Source organism: Symphodus melops (genome assembly GCF_947650265.1).
Source record: "Symphodus melops genome assembly, chromosome: 17".
Taxonomy (NCBI): Eukaryota; Metazoa; Chordata; class Actinopteri; order Labriformes; family Labridae; genus Symphodus; species Symphodus melops.
In genome coordinates this window covers 4,886,987-4,908,056 of record NC_136707.1, presented here as the reverse complement: position 1 = coordinate 4,908,056, position 21,070 = coordinate 4,886,987, and the positions used below count along the sequence as shown (strand labels likewise).

General features: G+C 41.2%; 1 protein-coding gene across 1 annotated transcript; it reads left to right on the top strand.

The window, feature by feature from the left end:
* The first annotated feature begins 7,554 nt into the window (after window positions 1–7,554).
* Window positions 7,555–20,141, top strand: LOC306837640 (myosin-3-like). Its single transcript, XM_079365382.1, has 34 exons — window positions 7,555–7,575; window positions 7,703–7,795; window positions 8,203–8,266; window positions 8,357–8,455; window positions 8,597–8,700; window positions 9,039–9,177; window positions 9,313–9,431; window positions 9,725–9,874; window positions 9,960–10,130; window positions 10,793–11,099; window positions 11,274–11,341; window positions 11,510–11,597; window positions 12,167–12,284; window positions 12,421–12,544; window positions 13,031–13,167; window positions 14,044–14,299; window positions 14,405–14,647; window positions 14,744–14,920; window positions 14,998–15,143; window positions 16,030–16,120; window positions 16,212–16,601; window positions 16,687–16,813; window positions 16,900–17,018; window positions 17,129–17,325; window positions 17,410–17,593; window positions 17,639–17,837; window positions 17,919–18,043; window positions 18,130–18,438; window positions 18,537–18,740; window positions 18,842–18,967; window positions 19,041–19,211; window positions 19,560–19,664; window positions 19,746–19,841; window positions 19,932–20,141. The coding sequence occupies exons 1-34, from the start codon at window positions 7,570–7,572 to the stop codon at window positions 20,067–20,069; spliced, it is 5,190 nt and encodes a 1,729-aa protein (XP_079221508.1). The 5' UTR covers window positions 7,555–7,569; the 3' UTR covers window positions 20,070–20,141.
* The last annotated feature ends 929 nt before the right edge of the window (window positions 20,142–21,070 follow it).

Genomic DNA, 21,070 nt, shown 5'->3' with positions numbered 1-21,070 from the left:
CTGCCTTCTCTCACATTTGAGTTTTTCCACACCCTTATAACCTTATGTTTTAAGCAATTTTTCCCTCTCTTTCTTTGTTTTCTTTCTCCTGCCCCTCATTGCACTCGTAAAAACTTCAAACAGTCTGTCAAAAAGGCTGAATATACAAAATACTACAATATAAGATGTTTAGAAAACAAAACAATATAGACGAGTCACTGAGGTCAGACCATGAAATGCTATGCCGTCATTACCCACACTGATGTGGTAAGTTAAATCATTTTCTATATTATTTTTTTGGTGTGTTTTGCAACTTTGGGGAAACAAGATTTTAAAAAAGTTGTAATCTTGAGAAAACAACCATGACTCAATACCATGGAAAAAGGATTCATAATGCTTCTATCAAATATAGAATCACTTCATTATCATCCTCATGGGCTTGTATATTTTAGATATTGTATTTTTACTGGATGCTTTTGTGTCCTTTACTGTTGGTACAGTTTATTCAGCTTTACAATCCTAAAGAAATGATTTATCTGGGGTGCTGAGGGCCTAGCTGTAAGGTACAAAGGCTGTCGTCCAGCAGGCAGCAGGAGGGCAGTCGGGGTTAAGTCTGACCTTTGGCTTATTTCTCGCATGTCCTTCCCAATCTTTCTTTAGTTTTTTGTTTTTTTTACTCTATCCAACGTCCTATCAAAATAAAGACAAAACCACAAACATACAAATGAAAAAACACAAAAACACAAAAACAAACAAACAAGAAATAGGTTGTTTATGATTTTGGCCAAAATGGGAACAAATTTCGGTTGACAGACGGCTGACTCGTCTATCATGACAGCATAATACAAAGGGCTAAAGATGAACAAAACAGAAGCTGTAGATGTATGCACTTATAACTGCATCTTCCTACAGTTCTCTGTTCTACTTCCTTCTATAACAGGGTTTCATTCACACCACAGAGACAGTAAAAGAAGAAGAGGAACCATTTATGATGTGAAAATCCTACATGCAGGCTAGTTCATCCACATCAGTAAATGGCCTTTTTGCATTCAAACTTACTGACAGTAGTCGACAACATGGGTAAATATTTTTGCTTAAAGAGAGGCGTTTACAAGACAGACCCATTGTGCTGAATGGGTTATCATCTTTTGTTCACTGTGAGGCATTATAGTCTATCTATCCAAAGAGCATAAAATGGCACTTAAAAACCACTGAATCTTTCATACAGTAGAGTACAGAACAGACTAAAGCAGACCTTTAATACCCTTCCTCTATCTCCCCCATCTTCCTCCTCTTTCTCTTCTCTTCCTCTCTGCAGTATGTGGAGCAGAATGACTAATAATCAGTTGTTCTGTCACACGCCTGAGACTTATTTTCCCTGCAGCTATATCCAAAATTAGCACACACACACACACACACACACACACACACACACACACACACACACACACACACACACACAATGAATACAGGCACAATTGAATCTTACGCACTAATGCAAGCCTGCACAGCCCATGCTGTGATTGAAGCAAACCTTAGAGGAACCTGACAAAACAAAAAATATATTTTATAGGCTACTTATAAATATTACATTGAACAAAAGCATTTCCCCCCCTAAATCCTCTGTCACTCTATCACGTAGGCCTAGTAATACCTGCTTAGTCCTAGATATTGTTCTCAGAGCTATAGTGCTCTCTGCTGGATAGAAGGAGCTAATACAGAATTCATATTATCCTATCACAGAAGCAGAGAGGCATGGATGTCTGTGCTTCCAGGAACCCCGATCTTAAACCTAAGATGTGGGATAATTTACAGCAGAAATCAGAGATTTTTTTTAACCTCTGATGACTTTACATTGTGTGTTAGTAATTTTGTCGGAGCAGCTTAGTGCTGACCTATACACTATCCATGTTGTGTCGTCTGTCATTTTTGCTGAGCTAATTTTGGGGGAGTTTAACTAACTATGAACTCATTTACTCTGGATACAGCTAATGTCAACAATCTGTTCAGAAATGATACATTTGCAGTGTGTGTGCCCATACAGTCATTAATGAGCAGGTTAATAATGCGATTAAACTGTCTGTTTTTTTAACAGATCAATAATTTAATTCTTCAGGATACTTAACATGTTGTTTCTTCTTCAATTGGGACATTACTAGCTCGAGAATAACACCTTTCTTGACAACTGTGTGAACCTTTTCACAAAGTCAGTGTTGAGAGTTCTGAGCCCTCTTGAGAGCTATCTGGCTTCCTTCTACTCCCTCTACTTTTCTCATGGCAGCCACACTGGGCTCGTTCAAGACAAAGGCCTCATCAGTGCACGCTGTGCCTTTCAGTTTGTTCAAGGTTGCCTGCAGAGCGCAGAGAAAGGCATCTGCATGAGAACAGTTTACTTCTTACTCTGTTCTGGCAGGGACTCTGGTCTTTTTAGTGATCGAGAAAGTGGGTTATGCAGGTGCTGTATAATTGCCCAAAACTTGCAATTTGTCTTAATATCTTGTGTTTTTCTGCCGATGTTGTCAGGTGATGTAAATATGTGTCGCGATAAAGAGATGGAAAACAAGCCTGTAGGAGCCATTTTTAATTTATTGTTGGCATGTCGTAATTATAGATTAATCTTGATATATTATTTTGTTAACACTAGGGACTGTGTGTATACATAATGGAATAGGTAACGAGTAGGGGCAGCACAAAGAGTTCTCCACAGATTCATTCAGGTTTTAGAGAAGCACTCAAACAACAGATATTCTACTGCAGTGTTTTCACTGGAAATGAACGATGTCTTTGTTCTCATCTATCTCCATCAATGCTTTTCCATAAACTTCCAACTTCCGACAGTGTCCAATGATAGCCACCATTTTCGAAGAGTTTTTTTTTGTTGCTCTCCAGGACTTTGTGCAAGTCAAGGGACTGAAAACTTTTATTGACAAACTTGATTGTTTTCTCTTTTTTTATTTTTATTTAAAAAACTAGAAAATCCCTTGTCTCAGTGATAGTGATGTGTGTCACCTTGGTCTGCCAGAAGGGGTCTCATTCACCATGTGTTTAACCTGGTTGGTTAAGCACATGATATTTATGTTGAGAATGTCGTTGAAAAAAAAAAAAACAAGAGGCAGGACAGAGGTAAAGACAGCACAGAATAACGCATGACCTTCAGGCTTCTGGCACTTCCCGCTATTGACCTGCTAAAGGGCAGATCGGTTCATCTTCACTCTTCAAGTTTAGACCTTGTTGTTACAGTTTGGATGAAGTGGCACGAATCTGCACTGAAGCTGTGTGTCTGTCCTGGATTTAATCTGTGAAACGCCTTTGTGACCAGAATCAATCAAACCTGAAGTAACCATTTGTTTTCTGTCTCTTATTTTGTGCAGGTTGAGGTATTTTGTCCTGTGTGCGGTTTGCAGTAGCTCTACTGTCTGGCCGGGTCCTTGTCTCTTCCACTGACCCCCTAATCCTGTTCAGACACCCCCGTCGTCAGATCTATTTTCCCCCCAAGGGTGAGGCACCAAAACCAGCTGCTGGGGATTTTCTCCTTGCTTCTTCCCTGTCTCTTCCTGTGACCCTTCATTCACAGCCTACTTGCGGTCACACATATCTGCTGCAGTGTCCAGACATGATGTTGAGGGCGCTGTGAGTGCTGCTCTACCAAGAGCCATTTATAATCACAGCTGTTGCCCGACCTTCAAGTGCCATTAAGAGGCGATTAAATGAGCACCAATTAGAGCGTCTGTGAAACACTGCAAGGTAAAATGCCTCTTTCATTCAGCTCTTTCCACTGAAGATTTTCCACTGCTCGGTAAATAATTTAGAATAAATAAGTCATAAAAGGACGTAAAAACTGCAGTTCAAACTGCGTGTCCAAGTTGTGCATCGTAAGAGGTACAACCTCTAGGAGTGATGGGAGCTTCTAGCAGTCTGCCAGGTGTCACCTCAGCTATTTACTGGTGAGAAGTGCTGCTCTTTGGATTAGGCAAGCATGTTTATGCCATACTGAGAGCAGCTCATCTCTAATTTTTTTAGGTGGAATTTTATGAATGTGTTTTTTTCTATGTACATGTAATGACTCCTGCATTGCCACTTTTACTGTAGATGCAAAGAAAGAGATAGGTAAAAGTAAAGAGATAATTAACAGCATGGACTTCTCTCTAAAAATAGATCATTTAAAGAAAGGTCCAAGTTGGTGCAGCAGAGATATTCGTATTTATTAGGCCTGTCCCAGACTAAAGGCCATTGCACATTGAATCGTTTTTTTCATCCAAATTGACTCACAATAAAAATGAACTTTTATCTTGTTTTTGCAACAGGTGCGATTTCCTGTGGGTTTTTTTTCTGCATCCATCACATTGTATTTGTTTGTGTCTGTAGTGTATCTACCAGGAAGTGAAAGAACCGCAATAACTAAGGCAACCTCCAGTTATGAAAAATGACACAAAAATCCTGCAGTTCATCGAGTGTCCACTTGAGGCTGGCTGCAGAGGCAACAGAAGTCAAAGACACACCCCATTAAAACATAATGATGTTGCTGTAAAAAAAAAATTAAGTGATTTTTTTACATCAGCAAATCACATGTCTACAGCATTTAACTGATCCATTTGGATTTCTCTACTCGTCTTCTACTCATTTCTCATTATTTCATTTGGTTCTTGTAACTTTAATTCAGCATTTGGCTGAATTGATTTGATCTTATATTTCAAGCTTAAATCCAAAGTACGCGTTATAATGAAAAGAAAGCAGAGAGAAAAGCACTGCTCACTTGTTCAGATGAGACTGAAGATAAATCAATAATGAGAGTAAACTTTGTGGCACGCAGGGAACATTCTTGTGCATTATTGACTTTGGTGATTGAGTCACAGTAATAGAAAGTCAGTCAGAGGATTCTGCGTGGATCTGTGGAGTTATGGTGGATTATTTTTAACCTCGTTAGTTTGGATGAATTCTCAGTTTAGAAAGTCAACTGGGGTTTTTTATGTCGAAGGTGGGGGGACAAGAACTCAGTGAGAAGCATACTGAGTCATGTATAATAGAGCCTATCACAGCACAGTAAGGCATGATGAGACTGACTGTAAAACAGTAATCATGATGGTGAATTTTAAGGAGGTACATTGTATATTTAGTTGATTTGCATATGTAGCCGATTTAACAAAAATTTCTATCACATGCTTGAAAGCTCTCATCGGTAAAAATAATAATCTGGAACTAAACTTGTTCATGTTCATGATAGAATCATAACATTAGAGAGAAAATCAAATATACACTAACATGAACACAAAGTAAAAAGAACAAAAAGATAAGTCTCAGATTTAAGTCAGATATTGTTGACTGTGTTAAATGCAAATGTGCTTCATGGCTTCAGAACACATACACTGAAACACACTCTCTCACACATATATCAACAATACAGGACCCTTAATACACATTGGTTTCAATGGAGCCTTCTTCCGTCTGGAATGTGTTAAATGTCTGCTCGGTCCCCCGACATAAAGGCAAACAGTCGTGTGTGATCAGTTTAGCAGACAGACACAATTCAAGCGACGCTCTAACAGACCTAATCTTCTCTGATCCCAGAAAATGAGGCGCGCCATGTCGGGGCTGTAAGCCTCCTAAGCTAACGTCTTTAACAATCATTGCTTTTTAATGGACAGTCTAAAGGATTACAATTCAAACCATGTAGAAAGTGACACAATACATCTATACATAGACGGTTCAGGGTACAAAAGTGACATATGTGACTTTTCAATTATGGCGTAGAAGCCCGATCTCCAAATATAGAAGAAGAAGGCGCCATGAAACAGGCCAAACCTTCGCTTATAAAAGTGGTCTGAGTCTCGTTACTGGGGCTGACATCTGTGTCATTCCTCTGAAACAAGAATCTTGTTCAAATCCTCAAGCTTTTGTGATTTGTTTTTCTCTTCCTGTCTGCTGCTCTCTGGTGAGTACAATCAATTCACTCGAACCCAGACCAAAATCTGTTCAGTTTGTGAAACGTGTTTATTGATTCTCCTTTCTGCTGCTAGACAAAATGAGCGATGTTGAGATGGAAATATTTGGGGTGGCTGCCCCATACCTTCGAAAGTCGGAGAGGGAGAGAATCGCAGCTCAAAACATGCCCTTCGATGCCAAATCTGCCGTGTTTGTGCCAGACCCGAAGCAGGAGTATGTGAAGGGGAAAATTAAAAGCCAAGATGGCTCCAAGGTCACTGTGGAGATGGAGGACAGAAAGGTGACAGATTATATGCCGTGTTTTATTTTGCATTTATTTATTATTTACTAATCAACCTTTTGAATTCATACTGCAGGTCGTCACAGTGCACCTGGACGACGTTCGCCCCATGAATCCTCCGAAGTTTGACAAGATTGAGGACATGGCTCTGCTGACTCACCTCCATGAACCGGCGGTGCTCTTTAACCTCAAAGAGCGCTACGCTGCCTGGATGATCTATGTAACTATAAATCTGCTTTAAGCTTTTGGTGAGATGTCTTTAAGGAAAAAGAGCGCCCAGGACTGTAAAAAAAAGAGCTCATGTTTTGTACCCCGTGTCTTCAGACTTACTCTGGACTCTTCTGCGTCACTGTGAATCCGTATAAATGGCTGCCGGTCTACAACCCCGAGGTCGTTGCTGGGTACCGAGGGAAGAAACGTCAGGAATCCCCCCCACACATCTTCTCCATCTCTGACAATGCCTACCAGTTCATGCTCACAGGTCCAGACAAATCATTTTACTTAATACACAATATAAAATAATGCTTTAAAATTACTTAACACTGTTATGATACATCAAACTGGTATCTCATCAAATGCAAAATGCTATTTTTTTTACATAATGCAAATGTGGAAGATCCTTGACCTAAAGCCCACTTAAGGAGTTTTAACTGGTTAGGAAACAGACTGATATTACTATATTCATATGTTAGTTTAAAAGCCTTTGTCAGTGCCATGAGTTAGGGTTCAGATAAGATGATATAGAGCAAGAGGAACTTTATAATCCATACGCACACTGTGAAACATTCACAATGGAGGCTGTTGAACGACTGCAGCAACAGTGAAATGAAGATGTATTGCTTTTTTAACAGGGGGCGCCAAAATTCACACAACTGAAAGTTCTTTTCAGGAGCTTTAAGTGAAAGTAGAAATACAAGAATGTAGAAATATTCTGTTGCAAAAATACAAAGCATGATGATTAAGATGATTCACTAAAACATTCTTAATGTGTTGTTTATTATGTTTAAAAAAAATCGTGATGACTGATTGCCTTTGTATTTCCCTTTGTTTATACAGTTTTCATGATACTGTAGTTACTAAATTAAGTTACTTTGAATAAAGTTGCCTTAGAATACAAATTCCTTCTGATTTCTTTTCTGAAACAGATCGAGAGAACCAGTCGATCCTGATCACGTGAGTGCCACCTTTTCAAAACTTTAGATATAGATTTTAAAAAAACATTCATTTCCCAATCATCGTTCTTCCTGTGTCTCTTTGCCAGCGGAGAATCTGGTGCTGGAAAGACGGTCAACACAAAGAGAGTTATCCAGTACTTTGCAACCATCGCATCTTTTGGAGACTCGAGCAAAAAGGAGCAGTCTGCCGGCAAGATGCAGGTTCAGCTCTTGTATTGGAAAAAAAAATCCAAATAAATGTATTATTTTAGACATGAGACCAGGTGTGTTGGCAGCTGCTTTAAAAAAGACAGACTTGTTCAATTTTGCTTCTGGATGTGAGTTACAGGGGAACCTGGAGGATCAAATCATTCAGGCGAATCCTTTACTGGAAGCTTTTGGAAACGCTAAGACTGTGAGGAACGACAACTCCTCTCGATTTGTGAGTTGAGATCTGATATGAATGCGGGCTGAGGGGAGGTGTCATTACTCTGTTATAATGAGAACCTTTTGTTCAAAAAGATGACTGATGTGGGGTGGCAGCTCAGGCTAGAATCTGGCTCATTTCCTGCATGTTATTCCCTATTCCCAATTTTTGGGAATAGGGAATGGGATAACAGATTTTATTTAGAAATGTTATGACAATAATAAAGAACGGAAGTTCCCAGTTTAAACAAATGTAGTAACAATTCCAGTGACAAGGATACAACACAAAATGACATGATGTAATATGTTGTAACTGGATGTATGAAAAGATGAGACCCTAAAATAGGAAGTGAAACAACACAGGATTGTATCTGAAACACAAACCCTCTGTAATATTTTTACAATACATATTTTTTTCCCCAGGGGAAATTCATCCGTATCCACTTTGGAACAAAGGGGAAGTTGGCATCAGCAGACATTGAAACGTGTGAGTGTGCTAATACCAGTATAACTAATAACGCACTCAAAGTGATGAAATAATCATCATTTCTCTGTTTGTGCTCATTTCGATTAAAAGACCTGTTGGAAAAATCCAGAGTGACCTTTCAGCTGTTAGCAGAGAGGAGCTACCACATCTTCTATCAGATCCTGTCCAACAAGAAACCTGATCTGATTGGTGAATATAATGTTACTTTAAGAAGTGAATTAACTTGAATACATCCTGTTTTATAAAGGTCTCGCAGGCAGATACACCAATGCTCATATAAAGCAATTAATGTTACGATAACACATCAACACTTTCTGTGTGTCTTTGCAGAGATGATGCTAATAACCACCAATCCATACGACTACCCCTTCATCAGTCAGGGAGAAATCACCGTGCTGAGCATCAACGACAGTGAAGAGCTAATGGCCACTGATGTGAGTGCACTTTTTCTAATGCTGATATTTTTCAGGATGCTGAACATGCAACAAGCTTTTCTTACATGCATCCAACAAAAGTCATTCAATTCCCTTTCCCCAGCTTGTTTGTGTGATAAATTAACACAGAAAGCGTTTGTTAAGTAGTATCATAGTATAATCATAATGTGCGCAAAGGTCAATTGATAAATTGGTAAATTGAACCTTTCAGACTAATTCAATTGCAGGTTAAGTGCTTTACTAAAGAGCGGAAAAGTGATTGACAAAAGGTAGAACAAAGCAAACAGAATAACCTATCATGGCTAAACAAGCTTCTCCTCTTTATTTTTGGACCCCAGGATGCCATCGACATCCTGGGGTTTAACGCTGAAGAGAAGGTTGGCATCTACAAGCTGACAGGAGCAGTGATGCATTATGGGAACATGAAGTTCAAGCAGAAGCAGCGAGAGGAGCAGGCCGAGCCCGACGGCACCGAGGGTGAGACGAACGTAACAAGGCTCACGTTTAAAGCTTCACTCTTTGTGTTGTTAACGTGTCGTCACATTTCTTCTGTTTGTTGTTAATACCAATCGGTTATTTTTTTAATAAAAATCTGTGATTTACATCCTTTAGTGGCCGACAAAGTGGCTTATCTGATGGGCCTGAACTCTGCTGACCTGCTGAAAGCGTTGTGTTACCCTCGGGTGAAGGTCGGGAACGAGTACGTCACCAAAGGACAGACTCCACAGCAGGTTCAATCCTCATGTTTGTGCTCTTAAACTGTTTGAGCAAGTCTGAATTTACAGTTTGTGTTTCTTTACTTGGGCCACCATGGTGGAAAGTAAACATGCCTCGAAGATGGCCCTAGAATCAGGCGCCAGAATCAGCACAAAACAAAAGTTCCTCACAGAAGTCGCTACACTTTGACACCATTGAACGTGATCAGGAGTTTAAAAAGGCCGTTTAAAGGCTGGATCGCCTCATGCAGTTGTTGTCCGATTTCTTTTTTGCCCTTTACACTGAGTGTGTCCATGTGTGATTACAGGTGAATAATGCAATGGGCGCTCTGTCCAAAGCTGTTTACGAGAAGCTGTTTCTCTGGATGGTCACCAGGATCAACCAGCAGCTGGACACCAAACTTCCCCGACAGCATTTTATAGGCGTCCTCGACATCGCAGGGTTCGAGATCTTTGAGGTAAAGAGGCTGAAGGGAAAATGAAACCAATCTTTGAAACAACGTGTCTGTCAAACAATAAATGGTTTTCTGTTGATTTATTCAGATGAACAGCCTGGAGCAGCTGTGCATCAACTTCACCAACGAGAAGCTGCAACAGTTTTTCAACCACCACATGTTCGTGTTGGAACAAGAAGAGTACAAGAAGGAGGGAATCGACTGGGAGTTCATTGACTTTGGTATGGACTTAGCAGCCTGCATCGAGCTCATAGAGAAGGTGAGTTTCTCTAAACACAAAAGCTCTTATCAACAATCGATTCATTCAGTTCTACTGAGCCCTGAAAGTGATATGCATCCATACATTTGAGTGAGTGACCTCATTCATGCTCATTTGTGTTTCTGTCCACATACTGTATCTCTCTTGTAGCCCCACAGTTGCATAACTCAAAACAAAAAAGCCGTTTTCACATATACATTCACTGTACATGTGAAGCAGCCACGGTATATAAACTACGCTCCCCCCTTCCATTGGCTCAAGTTGAATTCTCCGGATAATATCCTGCTGCGATCTCACACCAACTTACTCTGACTTGCTGCGGAAAAATAGTCGGGGTCTGGAAGTAAAAACTCTGAACTGAAACAGAAAAACGTTTCTTTTTACATTTGCACCAGCAAATATCAGGTTTGAAAGCCTTAAAAGAAACAAGCATGTCATGGACTGGGATGTAACTGTCAACTGTAACTGACAATTGTTTGTTGTCCAGATTACAAGAAAATTATCTCTTTATCATGAGAAAATAAGTTTTATTATGCCAAGACAGAGGAAAATAAAGCTAGGACGAGAGCACAACTGCAATGAACTCATTTTCATGGAAAACAGTGGAGTAATTAAAATGTATGGATGCATGTCCGGTACGGTTGTCTTTTTCTCTCCTGCAGCCGATGGGGATTTTATCTATTCTGGAGGAGGAGTGCATGTTTCCAAAGGCGACAGACGGCTCCTTCAAGAACAAACTTTATGACCAACATCTGGGGAAGAACAGCATCTTTCAGAAGCCCAAACCCTCCAAAGGAAAGGCTGAAGCGCATTTCTCTCTGATGCATTACGCAGGAACCGTTGACTACAACCTCAGCGGCTGGCTGGAGAAGAACAAAGACCCTCTGAATGACACGGTGGTCCAACTTTATCAGAAAGCTTCTCTGAAGCTGCTCGCTCAGCTGTTTGCATCCTACGCCACGGCTGATGGTCAGTTCATGAAAATCTCCCGGTTAAAATTACTGTCAACTTTCATCTGCATCTCCTGGATCAAAAAGTCAAACCTTCTTCCTTGAACTGTTCGATAACTGTATTATAACTGTACAACCCAAAGATGATGAGTATTACCTAGTTAATGATGTCGGTCATTTATTTCTACATCAGCTGATGGAAGTAAGAAAAGTTTCAAGAAGAAAGGCTCTTCTTTCCAGACAGTTTCTGCACTCTTCAGGGTAAGGATTAGTTTATCCTTTTTTAATCAGAGATTATTAGATCAATAGGATGTGTTTGGGTTTGTTCTGTTCTGTTTTGTAATAAATAATGATGAGTTGGTTTTCTTGCAGTATTCTGAGATAGTTTCCCAGTATTTCTATTGTTAATAATCAGAGTTTGTTCTGCAGGAGAACCTGAACAAACTGATGGCCAACCTCAGGTCTACACATCCTCACTTTGTCAGGTGCATCATCCCCAACGAGACCAAAACTCCAGGTAAGAAAAACAATCAAAGTTAGTTACTATCTTTAAGGTTTTCAGGTAAATAAATGTGTCAGGAGTGGGTGAAAAAGAGAACACATGAGTGCTATATTGAGGGGGTTTTGTGTGACGTAGACTTTTCCATTCCAACTCTCAGCATGGTTTGTTACACCGAAGTGTTTGATTTTTTTAATAATTAAGCTGAAGAGATGAAGAAAAGAAACATATTCAGTTTTAAGATACAAAACAAACAGTCTCATTGAAGGAGGAGGGTGATATATACCTGTAATTACTGCTCATCACCACAGGGGGCACCACAGCCAACAAACATCACAGTGTTTCTGCAGGCAAAAATAATTAGCGTGTTTGTCTTTACTATGGCAGCTTTAGAAAAAGTTAGCTTTCAAGTACATTTGAACAGAGCCAGGCTAGCTGTTTACATCTGTTTCCTGTTTTCTTGCTAAGCTAGGCTAACCTGCTGCTTCACTTTCATACACTGAAATGGGCGTGTATCTGTGATGATATCAGTATCAGTTGTACAGTATCAAATGTTGAACTATCACTTTAAACTTTCTCTCCTACAGGCTCCATGGATCATCACCTCGTCCTCCATCAGCTTCGCTGTAACGGAGTTTTAGAAGGAATCAGGATCTGCAGGAAAGGATTCCCCAGCAGGATCCTATATGGAGACTTCAAACAGAGGTGTCTCACACACACACACACACACACACACACACACACAAACACACACACCTACACACACACACACACACACACACACACACACACTCTATTAAATGACCTTTACAACACCTTGACCTTGGACCTCTCTGAGCAGGTACAGGATCCTGAACGCCTCTGCCATCCCCGAGGGTCAGTACATCGACAGTAAGAAGGCGTCAGAGAAGCTTCTGTCCTCCATCGACGTTGATCACACTCAGTACAGATTCGGATACACAAAGGTGTTTCATAATGTTTGTTTTTGTGTGTTTCATTATCAGGACTACAGTAAATTAGAGAACAGTAATTTGACAATTAGTTGAATCTGTTCAACCTTTAAAACGGTTCAGTGTATCATTCTTTCAGTTTAAAATCCAGAAAACCAGATTTTAAACCAGGAAACAGTTTACAGTTCTAAAAGATAATTTGACATTTTAAAGAAACAGCTTTCTGTCTCATCCATGAAACCAAGACAACTTGCTGTATTGATTTCCCTGCTTATCTGTTTGTTGCTCGAACTCAAAAAGCAACAAGTACATTTCCACCAGTTGTGATCAATAAAGTTTCCCCAAGTTAATCTGAATGTATCTCATCTTCTCTTCCCTTATCTTCGGTTTATCTTTTTAAGATAATCTCTCCTCTTCTTATCTCTTTTGAAGAGTTTCTTATCTTCTATAATAATAAAATGTGTTTTCTTATCTGATCTGACCTTTTAACCTTGTACGTAGGTGTTTTTCAAAGCGGGCCTGCTGGGTCTCTTGGAGGAGATGAGGGACGAGCGTCTGGCCGTGTTGCTGACTCGTATTCAGGCTGTTTCAAGAGGTTACGTCACCAGACTGAGGATGAAAGAAATGTCTAAAAAAAGGTCTCTGACATTTTCTTTCCTTTGATTTACTGAGAAACATCTCAGGAACTTTAACTCAGTAACAACAGGGAAATATGTTTAATTACTGTGTCACATGATTAGACAACATGTTTCCACTAATTTAACTTTTACACCAACATGAGGTGTTATTGGTGAGTTTAATTGAACTAAAATGTAAATCATCATTGCTGCAAAACTAATCAAGTCCTTTTTTACTGGAATGCTAGCATGACCTAAAAACCTGAATTTAGCCCCATACAAAGACAAGTTGGTTTTAATGTTACCATGCTATCACGCTTAACGAAGATGTGGAGCATGCTAAACATAATAGCTTACTGTCAGCATTGTCACAGTGAGCATGTTAGCATGCTTGTATTTACATCAGCCTCAACCATACCTATTGTGCCTATTTGGTTTAATGAAATGATTCGTTCCTGAAGATTTTACTAATGTCACGTGTTGTATCATTGAAGCTTCAGTGTTTAGCCAGGTCTGTATCTGTCTTGAAATGTTTTGCATTGTAGCCTCTCTCCATTTTTTAAAAGCCTCACCAATATTTACCCTAGTTCGATGAAGTTTCTGCTCGTGGAGCTTATTAGAAAAATGCAAAGGGTTTTTAAGTTGAGTAGAATCAGTTGTATCTGAACCAGTTCACTTACCAGCTTCCGACGCTCCACCTCCTCTTGGTTTGATGTGATAACTGGTTTCATATCTGGCAAACCGAGGGGCATCCAAAACAGCAGAGTGGGTTTGCCTTAAAAGAGAAACACTGGCTGCTGTGTTTCTGTGAGAGAGCACAGCGTTTTTTCCTTAATGTCTGACGTTAAAGTGAGGTTATTTAGGATTTTTTTTTTTTGTATTTCTTTTACTCTGCAGAGAGTCCATCTTCATCATCCAGTACAACATCCGCTCCTTCATGAACGTGAAAAACTGGCCCTGGATGAGACTCTTCTTCAAAATCAAACCTCTGTTACGCTGTGCAGAGGCAGAGAAGGAGATGCAGAGCATGAAGGAGGAGTTTGCTCGACTCAAAGAGGAATTTGCCAAGTCGGAGGCTCGGAGGAAGGAGCTGGAGGAGAAAACGGTTGTCCTCATCCAGGAGAAAAATGACCTCTACCTTCAAATCCAGGCTGTATGTAAACACTGAAGAGGAGAAATAAAACAATCCGTTTGAGTAAAAATATGTTCCTATTAGTACAAACACAATACTTTCAAGTACGGTTTCTTCTGCTTTCAGGAGAGAGAGAACCTGTGCGATGCAGAGGAGAGGTGCGAGGGTCTCATAAAGAGTAAAATCCACCAGGAGGCCAAACTTAAAGAGCTCTCCGAGCGAGTCGAGGAAGAGGAGGAGATCAACGCCGAGATCACGGCCAAGAAGAGGAAGCTGGAAGACGAGTGTTCGGAGCTAAAAAGAGACATCGACGACCTGGAACTGACAATCATCAAAGTAGAGAAAGAAAAACACGCCACAGAAAACAAGGTTCCTACTTTATCACGTACTTGAATTTGTTTGATTTATCTATTAATAACACTTAGTGATGTCTCGAAGACATATTGAAAACGTTTCTCTGTGAAGGTGAAGAATCTGGTGGAGGAGCTGACGTCTCTGGAAGAAAACCTGATGAAGTATTCCAAAGAGATGAAAGCTCTGCAGGAGGTTCATCAGCAGACGTTAGATGACCTGCAGGCCGAGGAGGACAAAGTCAACGGTCTGATCAAGATGAAAATGAAGCTGGAGCAGCAGGTCGATGATGTGAGTGTGCGACCTTTTCCTTGAATCCTATAGGTTATTTTTCTCAGGTTTATGGTTGACATAAGCGTCTTGTTCAGCTCGAGAACTCGCTGGAACACGAGAAGAAGCATCACGCGGACTCTGAAAGATGCAGAAGAAAACTGGAGGGAGATCTGAAACTGTGCCAGGAAACAATCGTGGACCTGGAGAACGACCGACAGCAGGCGGATGAGAAACTGAAAAAGTATGTTTTTCTTTGAACTATCCTTGCCATTCAATAAGACAAAAATGGATTTAAATAATTTTTAAATGGGTGTTAATTGCACTGGATTGCATTGCTTGACCCGCCTCAAGTGGACCATAGAGGAACTGCAGTTTTTTGCACTTCCATCTCTGCCTTTGACAACAGCAGAAGCAGCCGCTTGAGTGAAAATAAAGCCTCAGTTAGTTAGCTTAGCCCAAAGACTGCTAATGGAGGGAAACAGCTAGTCTGGCTCTCAGTTCTTTATCTTGTTTGAAGTAATGTGCTCATCTGTAGCAGGTCTGTCCTGGACAATGTAATTATGTCCTGGTATAAAAAAAAAAAACCTCTCCTGCTTTCAAAGCAAAATTATTGAACAAAAAATGAAAACATTAATGACTAATCATTAATCATCCTGTCATATGGCAGTACGCAGAAAGTGAAGAGAGCTCCTCATACCTTCGTTAGGGCAGCTGAAGAGAGACATAACATGTTTAAGAGGAGAGAGTCATTAAAGGGTCATGGGTTTAATTCCAACATGCAGACAATGTCTCAAGGACTGCAGCCTCTTTACCAGCACCATCCTTAGATCATTTACCCAGGGCTGCTTCGAGGGTCTGTTGGGCAAACAGTCATGGGGGGACCCATCCAACCAGAGTCCATTATTATTTTCACAGCAATAATGCATGCAACACTTAGCAGGGCGATGAGAGTCATTGCTGTCAGGTGGGGCCCCATTAGGTGAGGTCATTGCAAAATGTGCACATTTTGAGGGAATGCTGTGGTTTAAAGTTTGTCAGCCGTTGGGCCACCTGCCGGCCAGGGGCCCCAAGCAGTTGCCTGCCTTGCTTGTTGACAAGCAGCGCCTCTGCATTTACCTTTATTTCAGAAAAGACTTTGAGATCAGCGACCTGCAGAGCAGGATCGAAGACGAACAAACCCTCAGCACCCAGCTGCAGAAGAAGATTAAAGAGCTCCAGGTACAGTGGAAACAAAAGCAGACATATTCTAATGTGTTCAGTTTTATATTCTAAAATAAAACACTGTATAAGATAATTACTTTCCCGATAGGCTCGTGGGGAGGAGCTGGAGGAGGAAATTGAAGCTGAGCGTTCGACCCGAGCCAAGGTGGAGAAGCAGCGATGTGACCTCTCCAGAGAGCTGGACGAGATCAGCGAGCGTCTGGAGGAGGCGGGAGGAGCGACCGCCGCTCAGGCCGAGCTCAACAAGAAAAGGGAGGCGGAGTTTCTGAGAGTGCGACGAGACCTGGAAGAATCCACGCTGCAGCATGAATCCATCGCTGCAACTCTGCGCAGAAAGCAGGCAGACAGCGTCGCCGAGCTCAGTGAGCAGATCGACAACATCCAGAGGGTGAAACAGAAGTTGGAGAAAGAAAAATGTGAGCTGAAGCTGGAGATCGACGACTTGGTGAGCAACACGGAAAGCATACTGAAGAGCAAGGTAACAGAACCTTTTTTTAATTCATGTATTAATTATTTATACATACATTTGTACATTTATTCAACACTTATTTTTAATTTTTCAGGCTCATCTGGAGAAAACATGCAGGACCCTCGAGGACCAAATGACTGAATATAAAACCAAAGCAGAAGACGCTCAGAGGTCTCTGAGTGATTCTACGACTCTGTCTGCTCGTCTTCAGACTGAAAATGGTACGTTACTGTAGTTAATGCAAAGTGATTGAAGCAATGATGAAAATGAACTTTTGATTTATTTGCGTTGTCTTCATCGTGAACAGCTGAGCTCACTCGTCTGATGGAAGAGAAGGAAATCAGTCTGTCTCAGCTGAATAGAGTCAAATCTGTCTGCAGTCACCAAATCGATGAGCTGAAGAGACTTCTCGACGAAGAGATGAAGGTCTGTAGACACGCGACTCATTTTCACGGTCATCCACTCACGCAGTCGAGATTTCAAACGTGCAGCAAGGAATTTTAAAAGAGTGGTCATGTCTGCTCCCGTTGTTTCAGGCGAAGAGCGCTCTGTCTCACACTCTGCAATCGTCTCGCCATGACTGCGAGCTGCTCAGGGAGCAGTACGAGGAGGAGCAGGAGGCCAAAGGCGAGCTCCATCGCTGCCTGTCCAAGGCCAACAGCGACGTGTCTCAGTGGAGAACCAAATACGAGACGGATGCCATCCAGCGCACCGAGGAGCTCGAGGAGGCCAAGTGAGAACTGACGGCATGTTTTCTTAGAATGAAGCGGTGCTGATGATACAATGTTTTTTATATTTTTCCATTTTTGTCTTTCAGGAAGAAGCTGGCTCAGAGGCTACAAGACTCTGAGGAGATGACTGAGGTGGCAAATGTCAAATGTGCATCTCTGGAGAAAACCAAGCAGCGTTTGCAGGCAGAGGTGGAGGACCTCATGGTGGAGCTGGAGAGGTCGAACGCTGCCAACGCCTCGCTGGACAAGAAGCAGAGGAACTTTGACAAAGCATGTCTTTATTACTGACTCTCCTTGTGTTCATTTCTTGTCAAGGCAGGGTTGATCACACGTTTTCTTGGTCTTAAGGTTCTGGCTGAATGGAAGCAGAAATACGAGGAGACTCTATCAGATCTGGAGGTTTCTCAGAGAGAGTCGAGGGGGCTGAGTACAGAACTCTTCAAGCTGAAGAATTCATACGAAGAAGCTCTTGATCACCTGGAGAGCATGAAGAGAGAGAATAAAAACCTACAGCGTAAGAGTTCGAGAAAAAAAAAAAAACAATCATATGTTTGTTTTTTTTTATAATAGATTTTCTTTTCTTTAACATTCTCAGAGGAGATTTCTGACATCACTGACCAGGTCACACAATCTGCCAAAACCATCCATGAGCTGGAGAAATCAGCGAAACAGGCCGAGCAGGAGAAGAGAGACACACAGGCCGCACTGGAGGAAGTCGAGGTTCATGTTTTGACTTTGAATTAAAGATGTCTTCCTTTTTTTTTCTTCAAAATAAACTGACTGAGCTTTGGTATCTGTCTTTGTAGTCGTCCCTGGAGCACGAGGAAGCTAAAATCCTGCACCTTCAGCTGGAGCTCAACCAGATAAAGTCTGAGGTGGATCGAAAAGTGGCAGAGAAAGACGAGGAGATCGAGCAGCTCAAGAGGAACAATCAGAGAACTGTGGACACGCTTCAGAACGCGCTGGATGCTGAGACTCGCAGCAGGAACGACGTTATGCGGGTGAAGAAGAAGCTGGAGGGCGACCTGAGCGAGATGGAGGTGCAGCTCGGACACGCGAACAGACTTGCGGCCGAGTCGACCAAACAGCTGAGGAACGTCCAAACTCAACTGAAGGTTTGATGCGGGAAAAAAAAAAAAAAAAAAAACATCCAAGAAACAACCACATTCATAAAACTGTTTTAATGTTTTAAGGCCTAATCTTTTTGTTCCAGGACACACAGGTCCACCTTGACGAAGTGCTCCACAGTCAGGACGACCTCAAGGAGCAGCTCGCCATCGCAGAGCGTCGAAGCGCGCTTATGACGGCCGAGCTCGAAGAGATGACGGCAGCTCTCGAACAAGCCGAGAGGAGCCGCAAGATGGCCGAACAGGAAGTGATGGAAGTCAGCGAACGAGTTCAGCTGCTGCACGCTCAGGTGAGCTAGCTCAGGTGCTAGCCATGTGTCGATGTATGGCCGTAGATCAAACCACACACATAGTGATTAATGTGTTTTCTTTAATGTGATCCTTCTATCAGAACGGCAGCCTGTTGAACTCCAAGAAGAAGACCGAGTCTGATTTAAACCAGCTGCAGGCAGAAATAGAGGAAACCATCCAGGAGGCCAAAAACGCAGACGAGAAAGCTAAAAAAGCCATCACGGACGTGAGTCTCTCTCCTTGATTCGACGCAGACACAAACTCGCGAGCTTTAAGTCTCACTCTGAGTTTAAACGCAGGCGGCCATGATGGCTGAGGAGCTGAAGAAGGAGCAGGACACCTGTGCTCACCTGGAGAGGATGAAGAAAAACCTGGAGGTGACCGTGAAGGATCTGCAGCAGCGGCTGGACGAGGCGGAGCAGCTCGCCTTAAAGGGCGGGAAAAAAGAGCTGCAGAAGCTGGAAGCTCGGGTGAGAAATTAATGAAGGAAAGAAAAGTTTCTATGAGGAAACAAAAGCATAATTGTTGAGCCTAAATGTACTATTACTCCACTATTCAACATTGCACTGTTCTCTTTATACTTGCCAGTGTTGTTTAAATCTCCAATTCCCTTTTCTTTTGTACATAGCTGTACGTATTCTTCATTGACTCAGTGTTTTTGTTCTAATTTCTTTGTTTCTATTTCTTATGTTATTCTATATGCCTGTTTCTATATTTCATGCTGCTACTGTATAATATTTAAAGGAGGAACTGTAACAACTCCCCCCGTGGAATTTATGATTTTTGATTCTGAAACAAAGTGATTGATTATGTTTTAGGTCCGTGAGCTGGAGAACGAGTTGGAGGCAGAACAGAAAAGAGGAGGCGAGACCATTAAAGGCCTACGGAAATATGAGAGGAAAATCAAAGAGCTTACCTATAAGGTATACAAACTTTCTGTTTAATGTTTTCATGAGATTTGATTAAAAGGTGCAAAAAAACAAACAAATCCCCACATGTTACAGGCAGAAGAGGAGAAGAAGAGCTCAGTGAGACTTCAGGATTTAGTTGACAAACTGCAGCTGAAGGTGAAAGCGTACAAGCGTCAGTGTGAGGAGGCGGTGAGTATAAAAAAAAACATGAGTATAACAATGTCGGAAATGTACATACTTCCAAAACTCATTTGAAAAAATAAAAATCTGATGTCTCAGGAGGAGCAAACCAGCGTGAATCTGCTAAAGTTCCGAAAAGTTCAACACGAGCTGGAGGAAGCAGAAGAGCGAGCCGACACTGCGGAGTCGCAGCTTAACAAACTGCGAGCAAAAAGCCGAGATTTCGGGAAAGAATAATGAAAATCATCTGTGTGACGTGATCTGTTTTACAAACCAAAGTGATAACGTTGATGTGAACTGTGACAGGACAGCAACACTCTGTCATGTTTAATCTTGATGTTAAAGCTGCTGTTAACTTGGTGTGACATGTGAGGTGAAAAAATTAAAAACAAATGTTAAATCATTCTTGGGTGAACCTCTTCGTCTTTGACTGTTACGATCTGAAAGGTTTAATTAAATGCAATAATTCATACAATTTATAGGGGATAATGTTAGTCTTTTTTACAATCTACAAGCCTCCTAATTATCATAACATGAGATGATCATAACTTGTTTTACACTTCTGAAGAAGCTCTGATTTCTGATTGTTAAACGTGATGATTGCTGTTAAGTGCTGATTGAAATGATGATGTGCTGTGTTTTTAACTTTGATGAGCTGCGCTTCACACCGCCTCTTCTAAACTGACAGCTCAAGTTACTAAAGCTGCCATGCTTTTTTTAAAATGCGGTCGTCATGTGTCACTCCCCGCTCACGGCGATCACACAGCTTTAATCACCGACACCGTCTTGTGCTAACTCGATAACAAAGCAGACAAACCAGAAAACTACCCTCAAGGTGTCCAGGTCACACTCACCTTGGCAGGAGACACTTAGAGAAAAAAACAGACCTGCGATACAACACAAATAGATTATGGCTTGGATAACAACACCCTTCACACAGGATAAAATAACATATATGTGTGTGTTGTATATGTGAACATTATTTAGGATTTAGGACTGCCTCTCTCATCTATTGAGTTCATCACAAATATATATATATATATGTTTTTGGCGTACCACAGGGCTCTATTCTTGGTCTATTTCTCTTTTCTATTCTGATGATGTACCAATATTTCTTTAACTCTATGAACATAAAAATGTATTGTAAGTGAAAACGATGTATCACACAGAAGTGGTTAAAACTGTTGTTTGAAAGTAAGACTTTTTTGAATTTGGTTGACCATCGAAGATGAATTGCT